Raw genomic sequence first — 14,477 nt, 5'->3', positions numbered from 1 at the left:
CAGGGATGTTTCCAGTCTTAAGCCAAAGACTTACACACACCATATTACACGGTAAAGTTTAATATGAGAACGTGGCTACTGAAATCTAAAAAAAAAAAATCCCTGATTCCTTGGCCTTCTATTTCCTAGTTGTGTGATTTTATTTAACCTCTCTAAAACTTGTTTCTTCATGGAGGTGAGGGGTAATACTAGAACCTATCTTTTTTTATTTATTTTTATTTTTATTTTTTTTACATTTTTATTTATTTATGATAGTCACCCAGAGAGAGAGAAAGAGAGGCAGAGACACAGGCAGAGGGAGAAGCAGGCTCCATGCACCGGGAGCCCGACGTGGGATTCGATCCCGGGTCTCCAGGATCGCGCCCTGGGCCAAAGGCAGGCACCAAACCGCTGCGCCACTCAGGGATCCCCTTTCTTTTTTTTTTTTTTTTTAAGATTTTATTTATCTATCCATGAGAGAAACAGATAGAGAGGTAGAGACACAGAGGGAGAAGCAGGTTCCCCGCAGGGATCCTGATGTGGGACTCGATTCCTGGACCAGGACCATGCCCTGAGCCAAAGGCAGATGCTCAACTGCTGAGCCACCCAGGCATCCCACTAGAACCTACCTTATAATTTAAAATTTAAGAGATTTTGCCCATGGAGAGCTTAACACAGGCTAGCATAGGACATATCCTCAGTATATACTATTAGGATTATTATAATGGCTGGTGCTTGTACTTACCTCTAACTTGGCTAATGACCAGATATGTCTCCATTCTAAGACTAATGTTCTAAAATCTGGGGGAGCAGCAGCTCACTTTGAACACAGAGTAGGTAATCTCCTTTGAGATTGTTCAGTTCAGGCAAGCAATTCTAGATACTGCACTTTAATGTCAGTTTGACTCATCCTTCCCTGGAAAAACTTAGTTTTAGTCAATTTAATTACTTCAAACATTTCAGACTTTTGGCCTGAGAACATGGGAATTGGTGTTGTTTTAATTATAAAGCCAATTTTTAAATAATTAAGGAACCGAAAGGGTGTTAAGAGCAGCAACTGTTACAGGTTATAATGACTCTGCACTGTTCCTGAAACACAGCATCAAAATCTATTTTCATTTCATAGAGAAAAGCTGGCTGTCCAAAGGGAACTTTTTCAAATGTTATTTACACAAAGCAAATTTAAAACATCAGTTCCTAGTCTCATGGAATATTATTTCCAATTCTTCCATTACCCTAAGCAATCTTCTTACTTGGTGAGGTTAGCTTTCCCACGGGACTCACGAACTTGTGCCAGTAGAAGATCTGGACATAACTTCTTAGCATCATCTGCCCACATGCTTCTAGTGACCCCAAATGCACGAGCTTCATAACTCACTGCAACTATTCTAGGGTTAGAGAGAGAGACAGAGAGAGAGAGAAACAGAAAAGTATTACATGATTCCCACAAACAAAAATAACATTTAACTTAACATAATAGAAACTTTTTGGTCACAGATGCCACTATTCCATCTCAAACATAGCCGTTCAGAAATCTCAAAAATAGGACCTAACATGCTGCCATGTATTCTCATGGATCAAAATATTTTACAGTTACAATAATTATGATACATACCCACCACCTTTCCATGATTTGTACTGTACAACCGCACAAGGTTTATTCCTCAAATGAGGATTTTGCCGCTGTTCCACTTGAACAAAAAAACAGTCCATGTCCACTAGAGCAACTACCCGGTCCTGTCCAGTAGCCATTTTTCTGTAAGACAATATTTTATGGTCAGAAAAGATACCTAATCCAAAGTGCCAAGGAAAACTGTTATTTCTGTTCTTCCATTTTTGAGTTATCATGAGGGTGGATACTAACAATAATGAAATTGGCATTTTCATATACTGCTGGTAGGAAAAGAATAAGTAAATTGGTACAATTTTAGGAAGGTAGTAAAGCTTAGTCATCATGTCTCCTCAGTCTTCCCTATTTTTTCATTCTAAAGAGAATTTTACCTTATTTTTTTTTTGATAATTTTACCTTATGTAATCAAATTGGATAAAAGTGAATTATTTAAAAATAAATATATTTTAAAAAGTGAATTGTTATAAAGGTTTTTAAAAATACACTTTAATATCAATGGTGTACTGTGTAAACAAAAATTTATTTTCCTTTCATTTATTTCAAGGGTGTTGTTTACTTGAACTACTGGTCGGCTCCTGATAAATTTTTCTTCATCTTTTTAAGTGATCTGCCTGGAAAACAAAGATTCAAGTCTTTCATTACCATAGAAAATGGAGTCTTCTCTATTAAGGGCTAATGTTTTTTTTTACAACTATTTAACTTGCCATATTTGCTTACAAAATCTTCCTCACTTTGATTAAACAAACAACCAAGTATTGTTTCACAATGACCTGTGGTCCTATTTAATCAAGGGGTTTCAAACCTTTTTTTATATTTTTAACAAACTTCTCCCAAAAATCAAATTCTAAATGAAGTCTTTTTTTTTTTTTTTAAGATTTTATTTATTTATCAGAGAGAGAGAGAGAGAGAAAGAGAAAGAGAGAGAGAGGCAGAGACACAGGCAGAGGGAGAAGCAGGCTACATGCAGGGAGCCTGACGTGGAACCCTATCCCGGGTCTCCAGGATCAGGCCCTGGGCTGAAGGCGGCACTAAACCGCTGAGCCACCCAGGCTGTCCCATAAATGAAGTCTTTTTTACCTCAAACTAGCTTTTAGACTTTTCAGCGGGCCCACAGAACATCTCAAAAGATTTATTCTCTATAAAAAGACAGATGTTAAATTAATTAGGCTTACAGATGCCTTTTTGAAAGTCTGCCTCATGCCACTTCACTTTTATCAAAGACCCACATTAGTACCTCTTTTCTCTAAAAGATATCTGAAGAGGATTTTTCCTTTACAGAAAAAAAGATGAAAGGTGAAAACAGTGTTTGTTTTATAGTGAACCATTACAGAGGCGGCGCACTTGTCACAAAGCAAGAGTAGCACCATCAAGCTCCTCCCCCAGGAACTATGCTCAGCATTTCAGCACCAAGCAGCCATAGCTTTGTGCACTATGTAAGCATCTGGCTTTCTCCTCATTAATTTTATGCATCTGATAGCAAGATATGTCCTAAAGTGTCGAAAAGTGTAAAGAGGGTTATTTTTTAGGTCGGAGAATGCTCAAAAACTTTTCCATATAAACAAAAGGTTAACTGCTTTTTGGCTTTACACCATTTTGGCTTATGAAAGGTTTCATAGGAATGCTCTACTTTCAGATGGTGAGGTTAACCTGTTAATGATACGTTAAATTACATGGGAAGCAGTGTCAAATACAAAATAATGCTAAACCTTCTTTATGCATATCCTCATATGGATATATGTGTTCCAGAAACTATATGAAATTACTCAAATTCTGATGTTATCAATCTTAATTCCAATTATCATCTTATTTTTTTAAAGATTCTATCCTTTACTTGAGAGAGAGAGAGAGAGAGAGAGAGAGAGAGAGAGAGAATGATTAGGGAAAGGGACAGAGGGAGAGGAGCAGCAGATTCCCCACTAAGTGGGAAGCGTGACAAGGAGCTCTACCCTAGAACTCCGGGATCATGACCAGAGCCAAAAGCAGATGCCCAACCAACTGAGCCACCTAAGGGCCCTCGATTATCATTTTAAAGTGTTTTGTGTCACTTGGGGTGCTGTGGGTCAGTCAGTTAAGTGTCTGACTATGGTTTCAGCTCAGGTCATGATCTGAGGGTTATGGATCAAGCCCTGTGTCAGGCTCCCCTCTGGGAATGGAGTCTGCTTGAGATTCTTTCTCTACCTCTGCCCCCAACTCATAAAAAAAGTTAATGTGTCACAAAAATACCAAATTTCCTTGTCAACTGCATTATAATTAACTCTCAGCAGATCTTTAATTATGGACTTTTATTTATTTGTTTGTTTATATTTAAGTATGGACTTTTAAAAGTCTTTTGTCATTTACAGTTGTTCGCAAATGTGTTTCATCTTTAGAAATTCATGGGAAGGACCCTGACAAGTACTCTAGAATACAGGTTTCTGGTAACTTTTAGATTATATCACTGAACTGGATAAGAACTGATAGAGAAACTGATGGTTTCTTTTTTTTTTTTTTTTTTTTAATTTTTTGTTTATTTATGATAGTCACAGAGAGAGAGAGAGAGAGGCAGAGACATAGGCAGAGAGAGAAGCAGGCTCCATGCACCGGGAGCCCGATGTGGGATTCGATCCCGGTTCTCCAGGATCACGCCCTGGGCCAAAGGCAGGCACCAAACCGCTGCGCCACCCAGGGATCCCTAGAGAAACTGATGGTTTCTTAAAACTGTTTAAAAAAATAAAAAATTCCATGGGACTGAATGAGCTGATGAGGATGATTATAATTTTTATGACTTTTTATATGAAACATTGTTGGTTCTTTTTTTGTTGTTGTTGTTCTTTAATATTGTTTTTTCCATATTTAAGGAAATCTGCTCTCTTTAAGCTATCTCTGACTTACAGCAATTTGGTATAGGATACTTTTGAGAATACTCATGATACAATTACTTTTTCTCCCTATCTGATCCCTATAGAACTGGAAAACTGTCAGTGAATATTCTTATTTTCATGGCAATAGAATTATCTGCATAAATTCAATAAGGATCTGTTCTTGTAACAGGACACAATTGGAAACATTGGTTATATTATATTTCACTGGAATGTCATATTTGAGAAAGACATACATAGACACAATAGTTAAAAAACTAAAGTTGAGTTTATGGAGCCAATAAAGCTCCATGGAAAAAATCAGCCTGGCACCTTGCTTACAGATCCAACAGCCTTGACCAGGTGAGTAAGGAGATGGTGACTTCCTGGCAAGCTCAGGAATCTCAGGGTATTTGAAGAACCTCAAGAAGAGAGGAATTCACCTGAACTTATAGGTATTAAAGGAAAGACCTACTGGCATATTTCTGAATTGAACATTTAAAAGCCTCTCAAGGCTAGGAAGACAATCTGAGATTCCTTATGAAAAATTCCAGCAGGGATGCCTGGGTGGCTCAGTGGTTGAGCATCTGCCTTTGGCAGATGGGCGTGATCCTGGTCCGGGGATCGAGTCCGGCATCGGGCTCCCTGTGAGAAGCCTGCTTCTCCCTCTATCTCTGCCTCTCTGTGTGTGTCTCATGAATAAATAAAATCTTAAAAAAAATTCCAGCAAAGCAGACTTAAAAGTTTATATGGTCCTCATTATTCTTACTCCAATTATGTAAATAATCAGCCAAGTTTACTGAGATTAGACTTATTTTATAAACAAGTTAGCTTTATTTTAACTATCTCTGATAGAAACGGGGTTGATTGTGAGACAAAGAATGTTTCAGTAATACACCATTGTGGGTATCAGATTCTACTGCTTTTATTTGTCTTTGAGGTTTTGTTTTCCACCTCTGAAGTAGACTGGATCCTGAATTCTTCTAGTTTCCTCCAATATTTGGCTACAACTCTCCAAACTAACATTTCCAAGTGTTCTCCCACCCATCTGACTTGGAAACACCAAGAACTAAAATTGCCTTTTCCCAAAACCATGCAAGCTAAAGTGGGACAACTTGATATAAACTTAAATCACCACAACAGCTCATGTATAGACAATTTTGTGCCTGTTGCTGCATGGACCACTCAGAAAAAGATTCCCAGAGACATTCAAACTGCAAACTAGGGAAATCTTACAGACTGCCACTGCCTGCCCTCACTCCATCTGAAGATGCTTTCAGCCTGACATGTAGAAATCTGCTCAACTGGCTGCCTTCAGAACTCAAAAACTGGGATTATAATCTTCAAGCATTGACTTTTGTTTTTCCTTCTTTTGTTTCCATAGAAATACCTCCTATTAAATGCCTGAGGCAAATACTTCCACCATGTAAGCATGTTAAGAGACAGCAGGCCCAAAATAGAAGTCACTTATGCTTAAGCCAAACCAAGACTGAATACCCAATTACAATTTTAGTCTCTCCTTATATGTAATCTTACCTTGTCAGTCTGGAATTTCCCGGTCAGCACTAATGCCCTGCCTTCCCCCCAAAGGAAGGTGGCCTTACTTGAAACAATCCACTCTAACAGTAACTTTTTTTTTTTTTGAGATTTTATTTATTCATGAGAGACAGAGAGAGAGAGAGAGAGAGAGAGAGAGAGAAAGGCAGAGACACAGAGGGAGAAGCAGGCTCCATGCAGGGAGCCCGATGTGGGACACGATCCCCAGACTCTGGGGTCACACAGCCAAGGCAGTCAACTGCTGAGCCACCCAGGTGTCCTGTGACAGTAACTTTCTTGTCATGTCCCCTTCTGCCTATAAAATTCTTTCATTTTGTACAGCTCTCAGGAGTTCCTTTTTGTTAGATGGGATGCTGCCCAATTCACAACCATTGAATAAAGCCAGTAAGATCTTTAAATTTTCTGTTTTGTTTTTTTTCCCCCTCCAACAGGCTTAACTTGAGGAACCCACCTGCACCACCACCTTCTGAAATGAGACACAACCCTTTAATTAAACTGACTTATTCTCAGGACTAAGGGACCGGTTCTATTGGATGTGAAACAACCTAGCAACTCAGAACAGACTCAAACCTACTTATACCAGATGGCTGAAGATGTTAAAACATTTCACAATATTACCCAAATCCTTGAAGAGAATTCCAGGGCTAGCCAAAAAGTCAAGATCACTGACCTATTTTCATGGCTGGACCCTTTCAAATTTGGGACAATAAGTACAGACTGGATTTCAAACTATAGCCTGTATAATTATTCAACCCTTTTAACATACTAGCTATCCAGGCAGTTAATGTCTTCATCACTGACTTCTGGCATCACAGGGTAGATTGTTGTGTAAACTCTGACAGTTGTTCCCCCCATCCCTATTTCATAATGCAGATGCCTGATTTAAGCTTGGATTGCTGAGGCATCCACTTCAAAGATGACTATCTTGAATAAACACACAGCCAAATGACTATATAAAGTGCCAGGCTGCCTCCCCAACCTGAGACTGCTTTGTTTTAGAGTTCTTGGTTGATTTCAATAACTGGCCATTTTTGGGTGCTTGGGCTTTTTGTTTTCCTTTTTCTCTCTTCCTATGCTTTAAATTCCTGCTGTTTTTTAATTTAAAATTTTATTTTTAATTTTATTTGAGAGAGAGCCTTAGTGGGAGAAGGCAGTCAGGAGGGAAGCGGACAAGAGAGTGAGAAGCAGACTCCCCGCTGTGCAGGGAGTCAGACTCAGGGCTAGATCCCAGAATCCCAATACCAAGACCTGAACTGAAGGCAGATATTTAACCGACTGAACACCCAGGTGCCCCTCCTGCTCTTATTTTTTAAATTTACCCACGAAGAGGCACCTGGATGGCTCAGTCAGTTAAGTGTTTGCCTTTGCTCAGGTCATGATCCCAGGATCCTGGGACTGAGTCCTGCATCAGGCTCCCTACTCAGCAGAGAGCCTGCTTCTCCTTCTCCCTCTGCTACTACCCCTGCTTGTGCTCTCTTTCTCTGTCAAATAATTAAAATCTAAAATAAATAAATAAACTCACCCATGAAACTCTTGATGGCCACCCTCAACCCCAGTAAAAGCAGAACCCCCAGCCTGTGCTAGCTTGCTCCCTCACTACCTGTAACCTTGCTGTGTACCCACTGCTGTGTCTTGTGATCTCCAGGGCTTGTAAAGAATAAACTTTTTTCTTTCAAAGTTTCCTGAAGGTCACTGTTATGGTTTGGACAGAGGAAGTGTCTGTGGGAAGCTCACTAGAGCCCAAGTGAGTGCCCCCAAGCATTTCTAACCATGGCATTACCATCGCTAGGCTGAGATAGCACAAAACACACAAATACCAATTAAATTACGATCTCTGGTGGTAAAAGCCAAATACCAATATTACTCAGATGTTATTTTATTTAAATTTATTAAAGATAATAGATTGAGCTAGCACAAAACAGGGTGCAACCTGGGCACTGTGATTTTTAAAAGGTCTCCAGGCAATTCTAATATGTAGCAGAGACTGGAAACAATAGACCTCAAGTAAATAAGATACTTGCGGAAACACCAGTAATTGGTGATTTAAATATGAGACACATAGGTTATACAGTTGAGTAAGCACTCAACTGTACTCTTAAAAAAAAAAAAATCACAGAAGATTAGTGGAAAGAATACAACAAATTTAAAAATCTGAATAATCAAGGTATTAACTCCTTATAAATTCCACTCACCGAAAACTGGCAGAATGTGTAACTTTAAACATTTGTAAGTTACAACCATAACATGTCAGAAATCACCTCACCATGAAGTGGCTTTTGTGTTGCACTGGAACAGATGATGATGCCAGAATAAAAATAGTAAACACATTTTCACACACATACACTAAACCTACCAGGGAAGTACCACACGAGATGCAAATGGCAGAAATGGAGTATGAATAGGAAGCAGTGATTTAAGTCCAGCAAACATTTTATTGAGTAAACAAACCCAATATGCAAACTTCAACAGAAAATGAAGCTGATGAAGTCTTCAGTTTATGTATTATGCTGGAGAACGCAAGAGCTTTTTAAAGATGGGAAAAAAATGAAACACACTCGCTGCCAAAAACCCCCTTTTCCGAATAAGGATTACACTGCTCTGAAGTCTTATACGTAGCATTTCAAATGATGCAAACTGCACAAGCCTTCAATAATTGCAATTATTCATCTTCAAATATCCCGACTTATCACCATCTGTACCAAATAAGTGTGGTGCCCGTCAGGCGAGAACACATCTAACGAAAATAAGCACAAGCGAAGAGGAAAGTTTAAGAGCTAGCTAAAATACCACTTTCCCACAAGAAAATTCCTCTCAGGGAACCATACCGGGCCTTTACGTCTCCATAAGCATGCGTTTGTTTCATCGAGTTTTGGCCCAACGTCATCATCAGCCACTGCTACAGCACGAAACCAACAGCCAAGACAACGTGAAAAGTCTGCCGAGCGGTTCTAAATTCTCTTACCAATGGGGCAGTCACCTGGAAAAACTGCCAGGCACGGACGCCAGAGATGCCGGGCTCGCTGTCCACTCAAGGAAGACGAAGGCGTCTTGAATATCTGCCCCGTCTCCGGGAGAGGGCCAGTCGGTTTCCAGAAATTTATTCCCCGTGATGACGGAGAAACGCACCACGGGTCACAGACGACCCTGGCTGGGGAAGCCGCCCGCACTGCCCCGCCGGACAAGCCAGGGCTTGCGCGCTCAACAGCCAGCCCTCGGAACTGAGATTGGACAGCGCGCGCGCCGCAAAAGAGCCGTTGGCGCGCCTGCGCACTGCAGCCCTTCCGCTCTCCGCTCCGCCCACCGAGAAGAAACCGTCACACGGGAGCCGCCACTTCCGCGGGCGCGTGCGCAGTGGCGAGTCGGGCGCGTGCGCAGCCCCCGCTCCTTCCAGGCTGGAGCTTCTGCAGCTCACGCTCCTCCTCCCGCTCCCCACCCCCCAGCCCGCCGAGGCCCGGTACCAGCTTGTGGTCCTCCGACGGGAGCGGTCGGTGCCTCGTGCTCCTGGGACGGCCGTGGTGCGCGCTCGCGGCGCGTGGCACTAGCCATGGCGATGGATCAAGTGAACGCGCTGTGCGAGCAGCTGGTGAAAGCGGTGACGGTCATGATGGACCCCAGCTCCACCCAGCGCTACCGGCTGGAAGCCCTCAAGGTAGAAGGGGTCCGGCGTCCTGGGCCTGCCCCAAGATCCTCCCCTAGCCCCAGCGCCCCCCCCTCCCCCGCCGCCTGAAGCCCTGCTGGTCTCCCGCCCACGCGGCCCTTGAACCTCCCACTGCAACCCCCGGGGGCCCTTAGCCTTTCCCCTCCTCGCCCTCCGAGCTTCTTCTCACTCGGGCTTTCTCTGCCAGTCGCGCCTGCCCTTTTCTCGGGACCCTCTGGTTCCCTGCTGCTCCTCATCTCACTACCACTTCCTACTGCCCTCTCTTCTCCTTTCCCCACTTCTCTTTAGTCCTACCCACACCACAGCCCGATGCTTCTGTTTTACTACCCCAAGCCCCACGTCCCCTAGCCTTCCCGTGGCGCACGTGCCCATCACGTACGTCCCCAACACCAGCTACATTCTTTACGGTCTCCCCTGCATTAAACGTTTCCTTGCATCCTTCTGACCCATCCTAGCCGAGCTCCAGCCCCGCTAGTGCCACTTTATTTACATTCTTAACACCTCTCACTAATCCTCTTCTGTGTCTTGGGTTATTTCTGGGCTCTTTCTCACACACCCTCCCCCCCCCCACGTTCTTTTACTTGTTCTATTCTCGGGCTATTTTGCGCAAAGATGAACTTCTACCACTTACTTTGCATTTTAACAAGGGCATTTTGGTTTCCTGAAAGTAGTTTTCTTGAGTCCGCATGCTCAGCTCTTGGGACTGACTCTTCTATTGCAGTTTGGGAATGCTAATACAAATTGGGATGGTAGTAAATTGCGCACTCATTCCCACATCAAACTATGTGTGTGGATTGTGAGAAATGACCATTAGGAAAAACACTTGTGCACGTTATTTTTTAAAGTTTTTAGTAATTTTAAATGATGTAACTATAAAGTAGAGTGAACATCATTTGGAAGGAACTTTACTTTTAACACCATACAGTGCTTGCCACAAGATTTGGAATGAGAAATAGTTGTGTTCTATTTGTTTTTTTTTTTTTTGTTATGAAATATTAAAAACATATTAAAGAGAATAATACTACAATGATCTTGTATATACCCCACACCTAAATTAAAGAGTTATAAAAATTTTGCCACATTTGCTTCCCACCCCCACCCCTCCCTTTTGTTTGTTTGTTTTTTTTTTTAATTTTTATTTATTTATGATAGTCACACACAGAGAGAGAGAGGCAGAGACACAGGCAGAGGGAGAAGCAGGCTCCATGCACCGGGAGCCCGACGTGGGACTCGATCCCGGGTCTTCAGGATCACGCCCTGGGCCAAAGGCAGGCGCTAAACCGCTGCGCCACCCAGGGATCCCCCCTTTTGTTTTTTAAATCAAATCCTAGAAGTTGTCGTTTCACCCCTATATACTTCAGGAGTACATCTCTAACAAATAATTTTTAACTCCTATAGGTCAGACTTTTTTCAATGTTATTGGCCATGGCATGGCAAATTTGTAACTATCAAAGTGAAAGGAATGTTTATCAGTTCTTTTTTTTTTTTTTTTTAAGATTTTATTTATTTATTCTTGAGAGACAGAGAGGGAGAGGCGGAGACACAGGCAGAGGGAGAAACAGGCTACAGGCAGGGAGCCCGACATGGGACTCAATCCCGGGACTCCAGGATCATGCCCTGGGCCAAAGGCAGGCGCCAAACCTCTGAGCCACCCAGGCTGCCCAGTTCTTTACTCATATACTGTTGATCTAGATTTTGCAGTTTAAAAATATAGCTCAGGTGGAGTTTATTAAGATGAAGTTTAAAAAAAATTTTTTTAATCTCCACTGTCTCTTGCCTCCTAAGGGAAATACTAACCTTTGTTGTTGCAGTTCTGTGAAGAATTTAAAGAAAAGTGCCCTATCTGTGTCCCCTGTGGCTTGAGGTTGGCTGAGAAAACACAAATTGCCATCGTCAGACATTTTGGCCTTCAAATCCTGGAACACGTTGTCAAGTAAGGAGCTTTTGGACAGTACCGTTGAAGTCTGTGAGAGAGCAAGTCTTTATTTCTTATATAACTCATAGAGATAATCTTTAGGTGAGCAGAGAAGAACAATCACTGAGAAGAAAGGAATGATTTCCCAAGAGATTATTATAACCTCAAGAGTACTCTTATTCAAGACTTAACCTTTCTCTTCTTCAATTTCTTCATCCATGTAGAATACATACTAAGTACATACTAAGCATTCTACAAATATGAGCTGATAGTGATTCAATCAGTATTGAGCTCCCACTGTATACCAGCAGATCTCAGAGTCTTTTTAAAATAATAGAGTGTATAGGTAATTATTTATTTATTTTTGTATAGGTAATTAAATCTCTGATTAAGCATTGCACTTTTAAATTTTTTTTAAAGTTTGAGCATGTTCCTTCTCTGAATGGCAAATCCAAAGCAGAATTATATGAGAAAAACTGAAAACCCTTCCTAACTTGAGTCTTCTACCCCTAGCATCTCCCAAAAGAGTCAGCTTTAAGATTTAGCCACAGTCTTTGTGGGATTGTGCTGTTCATAAATAAGCCAGCACATTAAAAAAAGAGAGAGAGAAGTTAGTGGTATCAATAATATGTTGTTGTTGTTTTTTAAGATTTTATTTATTTATTTGACAGAGCAAGCGCACAAGCAGAGGGAGCAGCAGGCAGGGGGAGAGGGAGAAGCAGGCTCCCCACAGAGCAGGGAGTCTGATGCAAAACTCGATTGCAGGATGCTGGAATCATGACCCGAGCTGAAGGCAGATGCTTTACTGACTAAGCCACCCTAGCACCCCGACATTGTAGTTTCTGAAAAGCAACTATATTTGTTGTAGTTGTCCCAGGTAGATATTTACTTTTGGTCTATCAGTAAAATCAAGGGGAGAAGCTAATCTGTATACAAATCCTGTAAATTTCAGTTAGTGGACCACTTCTTATCCAGAACTTTTTCTCAAGAATTTTTCTGTTGTCAGCATTTTAGTTGAACATGGACTGTTCTTGTCCTTTCTTTAAAGGTAAAAAATCAGAAGTATAATATTTTAGTTCACTAACATAATATAACAGAATCAAAGCTAGTCTCTTTTGAAGACTTCTAATGTGGTTCTCTGACCTTACGCGTTTTGGTGGCCAGGTTTCGGTGGAACAGCATGTCTCGATTGGAGAAAGTCTATCTGAAGAACAGTGTCATGGAGCTGATTGCAAATGTAAGGAATGGTTGGTTGGAAGACTTGTGTTTTAAAGGTAGTTTAGACTAAGTGTGACTTTGACTTCTTCAGCATTTATGTAAAAATTCACTAGTTCTGCATAGGTCAAACAGCATGCTCAACGGGGCAGAAAATATTAAACATTTTCAGCAAATGAACAAGATTCTTAGATTTAAAGTAGATTGCACTTTGCTGTTTGTTTCCTTTTATTCCAAACCGAATTTTACTGTATGATTTTAACAAAACAAAATAGGCAGGATGGATTTGTATCAGGAATTAGGATATGATTTTAAACATGGTTAAAATCTACAGCCTTTTTTTTTTCTTTCTTACAATTGGCATGGAAAGTTGAATTCCCATCTTTTCCTCTCCAAAGTTGGGTGCCTTTAATAGAAGAAAATTCCCTTCAGAATTATTAATCAATTTAGGATTTGTATTTTGCTAGTTCTTGGGAAACTTGATAGTAATTCTAATTCATTAAACTTGATATCAAACTTAAGAAGAACAAAGTCCCAGGAATACTTTTCTTGTGTGTCTTATAATGCTAGAATTATCAGTAAAATATTTAGTTGCTTCTCCTAATTCTCTTCATTATATCAGCTTCTTATTGTCCTCCTTGTTTCTGTACTCTGGCGCTCTTACAAAATGAAAACAGTGTGAGAGTCTTTTCGGTTTGTAAAGGAAAACAATGAAGTCTTCCTTGCTCTATGTGACAGTCACTTTATTAGCTGATGCAGCCCTTACTTAAGCTTCAAGTGAAGAAAATGGTTAATGAGAATGCAGGACAAGTGACTCAGACCTGGAGAGCAAGTTTGTTTACTCTGTTTAGTTTAAAAGGCAAGCCTGCTGATGAGTTCTGTACACTTTCACAGTGCAGGTTTTTTTGTTTTTTTAGGTTCTTTAAATTCAGTCTTGTAAACCTCTTATTGTCTCTTAATCTTTTTCAGGGAACACTGGATATTTTGGAAGAGGAGAACCATATTAAAGATGTTTTGTCACGAATCGTAGTAGAAATGATCAAGCGGGAGTGGCCACAGCATTGGCCTGATATGCTAATAGAACTGGACACCCTTTCCAAACAAGGGGTATAACATACAGCTATACCAATTCAGTTTATTGGGGGGAGGGGGGCGGGGGTGTTCTGGAGTTTGTTTTGTCAACAGAAAAGAGCTTTTGGGCATACCTATAGTGAAAAGGATGTTTCAGTTTAATTAGCTTATTTCTATTGATACAGGAAACACAAACAGAATTAGTGATGTTTATCCTTCTACGACTGGCAGAGGATGTAGTGACCTTTCAGACCTTACCCCCTCAAAGAAGAAGGGATATCCAGCAAACATTAACCCAGAACATGGAAAAGATCTTCAGTTTCCTACTTAACACGCTTCAAGAAAATGTAAACAAGTACCGGCAAGTGGTAAGGGATACCCTATCTCCCAAAAGTTCTATTTTCTAGTATGAGTGGGTTTTTTGTTTATTTTTTAAGGTTAAAATTAATCTATCAGCAAGGAATTAGGGTGTCTAGTTCAGCAAAAGAAAACCTAAAAGCAAAAGAGAAACAGATGACAGGAAAAACTGGAACTAATTTTCAAGTAACAGGTCATTGAGTTTCTATGTTAAAAAAAATAATGCTTTATAGTAAGAAAATTCTTAAAATAGTATAA

At 40.7% G+C, this 14,477-nt stretch overlaps 2 protein-coding genes across 8 annotated transcripts in view; one reads left to right on the top strand and one right to left on the bottom strand.

Moving 5' to 3' along the window:
• The window catches only part of POLH (DNA polymerase eta), a 36,557-nt gene extending 27,203 nt beyond the window's left edge, over nucleotides 1–9,354 (bottom strand). Inside the window, exons 1-3 of one of the 6 annotated variants that reach the window (XM_025990976.2) lie at nucleotides 8,966–9,354; nucleotides 1,595–1,735; nucleotides 1,233–1,367 (exon numbers count right to left, since the gene is read on the bottom strand). In XM_025990976.2, coding sequence (XP_025846761.1) covers nucleotides 1,233–1,367; nucleotides 1,595–1,731 — 272 coding nt within the window. In that variant the 5' untranslated portion in view covers nucleotides 1,732–1,735; nucleotides 8,966–9,354. Of the gene's footprint in view, nucleotides 1–1,214; nucleotides 1,368–1,594; nucleotides 1,736–8,965 lie in introns of all 6 variants that reach the window. The other 5 variants (XM_025990977.2, XM_072732530.1, XM_072732532.1 and 2 more) reach the window with 5 other exon arrangements.
• Nucleotides 9,355–9,519: 165 nt separating this feature from the next.
• XPO5 (exportin 5) overlaps nucleotides 9,520–14,477 on the top strand; it is a 50,495-nt gene continuing 45,537 nt past the window's right edge. For both annotated transcript variants that reach the window (XM_025990965.2, XM_025990964.2), the window contains exons 1-5: nucleotides 9,520–9,652; nucleotides 11,473–11,594; nucleotides 12,741–12,813; nucleotides 13,761–13,898; nucleotides 14,048–14,230. In XM_025990965.2, coding sequence (XP_025846750.1) covers nucleotides 9,548–9,652; nucleotides 11,473–11,594; nucleotides 12,741–12,813; nucleotides 13,761–13,898; nucleotides 14,048–14,230 — 621 coding nt within the window. In that variant the 5' untranslated portion in view covers nucleotides 9,520–9,547. The remainder of the gene's footprint in view (nucleotides 9,653–11,472; nucleotides 11,595–12,740; nucleotides 12,814–13,760; nucleotides 13,899–14,047; nucleotides 14,231–14,477) is intronic.

Source organism: Vulpes vulpes, chromosome 1 (assembly GCF_048418805.1).
Source record: "Vulpes vulpes isolate BD-2025 chromosome 1, VulVul3, whole genome shotgun sequence".
In the NCBI taxonomy this organism is placed as follows: Eukaryota; Metazoa; Chordata; class Mammalia; order Carnivora; family Canidae; genus Vulpes; species Vulpes vulpes.
Note: the sequence above shows the minus strand (reverse complement) of the source record. Positions and strands in the feature narration are given on the sequence as shown.